The 7,472-nt window shown below is 36.7% G+C and overlaps 1 protein-coding gene across 3 annotated transcripts in view; it reads left to right on the top strand.

The window, feature by feature from the left end:
• Positions 1-5,319, top strand: part of COCH (cochlin) — a 13,520-nt gene extending 8,201 nt beyond the window's left edge. For all 3 annotated transcript variants that reach the window (XM_010847013.1, XM_010847014.1, XM_010847012.1), the window contains exons 9-12: positions 351-454; positions 1,163-1,389; positions 1,565-2,081; positions 4,813-5,319. In XM_010847013.1, coding sequence (XP_010845315.1) covers positions 351-454; positions 1,163-1,389; positions 1,565-2,081; positions 4,813-4,988 — 1,024 coding nt within the window. In that variant the 3' untranslated portion in view covers positions 4,989-5,319. The remainder of the gene's footprint in view (positions 1-350; positions 455-1,162; positions 1,390-1,564; positions 2,082-4,812) is intronic.
• The last annotated feature ends 2,153 nt before the right edge of the window (positions 5,320-7,472 follow it).

The raw sequence follows: 7,472 nt of genomic DNA, 5'->3' as shown, positions 1-7,472 counted from the left end.
GGGGGTAGGGGGGTAAGTTACCTAAATGTTTTGGGCCTCCATTTTTTTCATTTATTAATTGGGACAATAATTCCTACCTTGCAGAGTTATGATGAAGTGAGATTAGACTTGTAGCAGGTATTTAGCATATTACTCAGAATACAATAAACCCTCAAGGTAGCAATTGTTTTTGTTACATTTCTGAAAGAACCCTAAAACTTCAAATGCCATACGTTAGTTGCCTGTATGCTGTGGAATTAAGAAACTTAGGCATTGTCCAATGAAAGGACTTTTAAAAAGGTACATAATGTTCCTTGTTTGTCTTTCCAATTCTCTCTGGATAACTTTTTTTTTTCTTTTTTTTAACCTAGTGAACATCCTAAAATAGAATTTTACTTGAAAAACTTTACATCAGCCAAAGATGTTTTGTTTGCTATAAAGGAAGTAGCTTTCAGAGGGGGTAATTCCAATACAGGTAAGTAGACTTTGGTATCTGAGAAGTGACACAGAGGTGGTTATAAATGATCAGACACATAAGACAGTGTTATGCTATTTTATATAAGCAGATGTGAACCTCTTCCCCCTGGAATTGGTCTTGGTTAGCTCTGCACTTGATCATCTATTTAATTTTTAATGGAAAAGGTACCAAAGGGTTTACTGATATTGCTCATTAGAAAAACAAAAACATGACATCATGACTTATAATCCTCATATTAGATAGGGCAGATGTCACATTAGAGAAGTACCTGTTTAGAATGTTTAAAAGAAATGAAGATCAACAGACTCATCTAATGGACGCAGATGTGACAGGAAGAACGAGAAAAGAACTCTGGACCTTCTGAGGGGAGATTTCCTGTTCTGAGTCTGTAGTGCTACTCATCAGTCACTAAGGGGCTAGATGGAGAGAACAGGGACAGAAGTGGGAGTCAGTTCTGTGTTTCTGACTGGTGATTGATGTAAAGAAAGGAAATAGGCTTCTGGGAGGTGATGGGGGATGTGTGGGTTGTGAAGACAAAAAATAGGGCTGATGGATAATTAAACTTTCCCATCTGATGCATCTGTTAAAGAAGTGAACTCCATTCAAGTTAAATTCTTAAACTTCAAAGCATGAAGTTGGTACAGGGACATAGAAATGTCATTTGAGCAGTGGTGCTGTTCCAGTTTGCTTCTTTTTCAAACCTAGGAAAAGCCTTGAAGCATACCGCCCAGAAATTCTTCACAGCGGACACTGGAGCGAGGAAAGGGATTCCCAAAGTGGTGGTGGTGTTTATTGATGGCTGGCCTTCTGACGACATTGAGGAAGCAGGCATTGTGGCCAGAGAGTTTGGCGTCAATGTATTTATAGTTTCTGTGGCTAAGCCTATCCCTGAGGAACTGGGAATGGTTCAGGATGTTGCATTTGTTGACAAGGTAAAGAGTTGAGAGATGTCTTCTAATATAGTAGTGACTCAGTTTGGGACCTCAAGGGGTAGTGCTGACTGGCCCAGATCTGGATTAACTTTGAACACTCAAGATTTAACATTTTCATAATTTTAAAGAAACAACTTGTAATTCCTTTGGATATCTTTTGTCTCTCTCCCATCAGGCTGTCTGTCGGAATAACGGCTTCTTCTCTTACCACATGCCCAATTGGTTTGGCACCACAAAATACGTAAAGCCTCTGGTACAGAAGCTCTGCACTCACGAGCAAATGATGTGCAGCAAGACCTGTTATAACTCAGTGAACATTGCCTTTCTGATCGATGGCTCCAGTAGTGTTGGAGAAAGTAATTTCCGCCTCATGCTTGAATTTGTTTCCAACATAGCTAAGACTTTTGAAATCTCAGACATTGGTGCCAAGATAGCAGCGGTACAGTTCACCTATGATCAGCGCACAGAGTTCAGTTTCACTGACTATAGCACCAAAGAGAATGTCCTAGCTGTTATCAGAAACATCAGCTACATGAGTGGTGGGACAGCTACTGGGGATGCCATTTCCTTTACTGTTAGAAATGTGTTTGGCCCGGTGAGAGACAGCCCCAACAAGAACTTCCTGGTAATAGTCACAGATGGGCAGTCCTATGACGACGTGCGAGGGCCTGCTGCTGCTGCACATGATGCAGGTAAGGTCCATGTCCTTTGTATGGGAAGGGAACTGGGAGGGCTTCAGTCAAATTGAGGGGTAAATATAAACTTAAATATTTGTTGTATTGAACATCTACAGGATGGCAGTCACTCGTCTAGAGTTTTACCCAGTATTAACTGATTGCATTGTCAGAGCAGCCCTACTAAATCTCATTCTACAGATAAGGAAACATACACAAATCTCACCTAGTAAGTGGTGAGGCCAATATTAAAACCCAGGCAGAGTATTAAAACCCCAAGGGACTGGGTGGTTAAGGCTCTGTGCTTCCACAAGGAGCACAGTTCTGATCCCTGGTTGGGGATCCCACATGTTGTGTGATGTGACCCAAAAAAATTAAAGAAAAAAATAAAAGATTTTGTAATCCTCTAAAAAAACCAAACCAAAACAAAAAACCCAGGCAATTACAGTTTATCATAGCTTACTACAAATCTATTTGATCATTTATCCTTTTAGTTTTCAATCTGGCATGGATTTTCTAAGATCACCAATAAAGACTAATCCTATTCTATTTAGATTTCCTTTTTAGAGTCTCTGCTCCCCAACCCCCCACTTTGAGATAATTAAATTCTATTATAAAAGGATATAAAAAGTTTCTTTTTCTTAACCTAACCTTAACATTACTGTTGGCAAAGACCACTATTTCATGAAAACATTAAGCGTGTGTGTTGCTGAGATCAAACAGGCCAACAAAAAGCTGAGATTCCCTTTCCCGGAACAAAAACTGAGTGATTGGGAGTCCAAAAATATTTAAAATACAAAAACGCTAACTTTGGAGGAGGGAATGAAGAATCTTACATTTTTCTATACTCCTCTGTGCTTCCTTTTCTCTACTTAATTCCTAATGACATCTCCTACTTCCCTGGTGGCTCAACTGGTAAAGAATCCGCCTGCAATGCCGGAGACCTCGTTTCGATCCCTGGGTTGGGAAGATCCCCTGGAGAAGGGAAAGGCTACCCACGCCAGTATTCTGGCCTGGAGAATTCAGTCCATGGGGCCACAGAGTTGGACACAACTGACCAACTTTCACTTCATTTTACATATTTATTAGCACCTCTGCTAATGCACTTGTGTACTTACACAGGTATTGATGGAAGTTTATTAAGTAGGACAGAGAATGGATACATGAAATTTTATACATACATTGGCTTATTTCTATACATCTGGCTTAATGTATTCCTCAACTAACTTATGTTGAAGATCTGTTTGCTATCATACTCCTTAAAAGTATAGCTTACTCAATTTATGCTAACAGGACTGGATTTAGGCTAAACTCAAATATATCCTCCCTATATGATTAATTGAACTTAAGGAAGTTGGGCCACACTGTTTTCATGAAAGTTATTGTTTAGTGATAGTGAAGTGAGAGTTAAAAAAAGTCAGAAAAATAAGATGGGCTTTCAGGGCTAGGTCACAGTTGTTTTGGTTTAACTTCAATTATATACTGGGCCAGACCTAAACAATCTGAACTTGAACACAGAATGAAGAGTGACGAAAACTGAAGGGGAAAAATTTTGACTTTTTTTGCCAGGGAGAGGGGAAACATTAGCGCTGCTGATAAATCAGAATTATCTCAAGTAGCTCTTACATCATCTAAACCTGCTTTATTTATATCTTAAGTATTCACAACTCTGAGTACTTTACATAACTAGGAGGAGGCTGAAGCTTTGGATAGGAGGGGAGTAGCTATTTTAGAAACCCTCAAAACTTTATGGGGATTTCACTCGGTAGATATAGATGGTAGTCTCCATTTCATATTTATTTATTTCTGGATGTTTTCATGTTAATACTTTGGCCATGTTACATTGCATGCAGGTTCCCCAACCAGGAACTGAACCTTCACCTCTTGTAGTGGAAGCGCGGTCTTTAACCACTGGACAGCCAGGGGAGTCCCTGGCTGTTTTTACCAGAAAACTTTTGAGATTAAAGACTTTTTTTTTTTTAATATTGGCCAGTTTGCTAATGTAACACATACAGAATGAAATGGGAGAAAGTTATCATTCAACAGCGGACTAGTCATCATTCCCCAGATAAGAGCTTTAAGACTTACCTCATTTGTATGCCACATGTTCTGTGTCTTTCTTGTTATATTATACTGGCCATGACTCCAGTATGATGAATAACTGAAGTGAAGACACCAGGTAGTCCTTTCTCTTGCCAAACTCAGAGGGGAAGTTTTCACCATTTCACTAAATACGTTGGTTCTTATTTTTAGATTATCAGGTAAAGAAAGCTTCCTTCTCTTGCTAGCTGTGTACTGTCATGAATGGATGTTGAATTTTGTTATCAAATTACTTTTTCCTTTCAGTGATCATGTATCTGTTAAGATGGTAAATTACAATGATGGCAAAACTTCTGGTTCTAAATTGGTTAGCCAGTCCCATCACAATGACTATTAAAAACCTACCCCAATAATTTGGTACAGGGGATTTACTTCAGGCATTTTAAGGCAGTTTCGTGTGCAACTGTGTACTTATGTGTGAAAAATACATACAAGTAATTTTATGCTTCCCTTGGTTAGGAAGATCCCCTGGAGAAGGGAATGGCAACCCACTCTAGGATTCTTGCTTGGAGAATCCCCATGGACAGAGGATCCTGGTGGCCTACAGTCCATGGGGTTGCAAAGAGTTGGACAGGACTGAGCAACTCATGTTGTAATTTTATGCAACTGTAACTTGGTTTTAATTCACTTAAAAATATTTCCATTGTAGGTATCACCATCTTCTCTGTTGGTGTGGCTTGGGCACCTCTGGATGACCTGAAAGATATGGCCTCTAAACCAAAGGAGTCGCATGCTTTCTTCACAAGAGAGTTCACAGGATTAGAACCAATTGTTTCTGATGTGATCAGAGGCATCTGTAGAGATTTCTTAGAATCCCAGCAATAATGGTGACATTTTGACAACTGAAAGAAAAAGTGCAAGGGGATATAATGTATAAGTTGTATTCTAATAATATTGAAATACTACATAGCATACTAAAATCAGAGAAAACTATTATATTAAAGATGGCAAAAATGTAAGCAAATAAGCATTCATTTAAAGATACCTTCTAATTACAATTTAGGCTTGATTGTTCAGAACGCTTCATCATCATGATCCTTAGAATCTCAGGAAAGAGACAGTGTAGATTATTAAGAGTTCTATTTTAACATGCATATTAAATGTATAAATATGCAAATTCTATACAGCTCAATAAAAGAACTTGATATTTAGACCCAAAGCAACATTCCTTCTCTAATTATTACATATATAAGGAAAATGAAAGACAAATAGAAAAAAGCTCCTTAACTTAAAATATATTTTGACCCAAGTAGATGTCTTAAAAATCAATCAACAATATAGATGTTACTTAATACCCTAAAGTTGTAATTACAGATGAAATAGAAGCGATTTAGGTCATCAAGCCTCTTTTGCAGTGTATTTTCAAAACTTATAGCAAATATCACACTGAACAAGATGGCAGCATTTGCCTGGTATTTTTCTATTTATATCCTTAGTTTTATAGTGTATTGATGTATTTGGCTTGTACTCTACAAGTCACCAATGTATTGAAAAACAATTAAGTTGGTAAAATTTTACTTACCACTTAGAAGCATTTAGCTTTAAAGAAAAGCACATCTTCCAAACAGCTGAACTGCAGCAAAGACTATTTAAGCAATAAAACTGCTAGTGACTTCAGGTGCCTGACTTACTATTCTACGTGTCTCTCCCTAGGGCATGGTAAAATTTCTTTACTTCATGTGGAAAGACCAACTGAGTTTTTTCTTAAAATCACATAATAAGACTTTTTTTTCAATTACTTATTGAATGCCTTCTGTTCTAGGCATTATTCATGGCCAGTACCAGGTTAAACAGTAGGAAATACTTTTGAGTACTTCGTTCAACAAAGTTGTTTTGTTATGAACAGTATTTTTACTGTTGTGAAGTTGGTTCCTAAGAACAGCGATCCAAACTCCCTTAATGTAACTATCATTACCCCACCAAGAACTCTCCCCAGATAGACGTGCTGTCATATCCTATCCCATCTTCTCTAAGACCAAGTTTTCTATTTCCTCTCACACATACACTGATCTTATATGAAATGGTTTACAACCACCCAAACCAGTCAACTTGGCAAAGATGTTAACTGGTTGGAATATTACTCCAATAAATGTTTTGAATTTAACAATTTTATAGTCTGTGTAAAAGGAATGAAAGGGCTATGTATCAAAGGCAGAAGTGAAATCGTCTTTGACACTGTGTCAATGACTCCCCTGACCACCACCCCCTGCCCCTTATAAGCCACAAATATGACCAATTCATGTAACAAGAACTTTCATTTAGCAACAGAAAAACAGGTTTAACATTTTTTTCCACAATAGACAACTTTCAGCTGAGAAGACCACTCTTTAAAATATTTAAACAAATCCCCATCCTCTAGTCATTAGCTCTTTTAAAAATTTTACAAGGAACAAAAGTTTTGAGGTAACCAGGGAAGCTTATATTTTGACTTGAAGAGCAAGAATAGAGCATAAATGAACACTTTAAGTTACTATCAACTTTTTTGAGGTAAACATAGTCAAAGGGTTAACAACTAAAAAGAGGATTTTTAAAACGATATAATTAAACTTTGCAGGTATGCCTAGTATCAATTATACTAGCCCATTTATCACCTTTAATATATTAAATGAGACTTTGGTATTCAGTGGATAACAGAGAATATGAAAAAAGTACATGAATAATATGAAAAGAATATTAAATACTGAAAAAGTTAACATGTGAAAGTCTGTATATAAAAATATTCTTAAACTTTACATATAAATCATTTACTAGTCAAATGAATCTACATAATTTCCTGTAAGTCACAAATGAAAGCACACAAAATGAAAATGATATTCTTTTGCATCCTTTTAGTCTCTTCCAAATGTTTAATATTGTAGAGAAAATACAACCAAAGTAGATAAGAGAAAAACATATACTGATACTGTTTTTATGCATTTCAGTTTTAACACATTCCAAAAATGGTGTTTATGCATTGCCATAACGATAATCATATTTCAGTTAAAACAGTAATCATTGCCTTGGAACAGCTGCCAGAAACAATATTAAGCTTTGGAAAGCTTGCTCTTAAATTATTTTAAAAACAAAGGGGTGAAGGGGAGAGGAAAACAAAATGCATCTCTAAGTTGAATCTTCAACTGAGAAAACCAAAACGCCAGTATTTTAAGGAAAACTTTTGAAAAGTTTTAGTGTTTCACCAGCCATGACTAAAATTGCCACTTGAATTTTTATGGTAGGTGGCAAAATATCTCAAAGTATGTATAATGTATTTATTTTTTTTTGCAGTAGGCATAGAATGCCTACCATTAGGCATATTAGAATAGAATTTGC

The sequence above is a fragment of the Bison bison genome, unplaced genomic scaffold (genome assembly GCF_000754665.1).
Source record: "Bison bison bison isolate TAMUID 2011002044 unplaced genomic scaffold, Bison_UMD1.0 scf7180017864242, whole genome shotgun sequence".
NCBI lineage: Eukaryota > Metazoa > Chordata > Mammalia > Artiodactyla > Bovidae > Bison > Bison bison.
The sequence above is the reverse complement of the archived record's forward strand: the minus strand, read 5'-3'. Positions and strand labels throughout refer to the sequence as shown.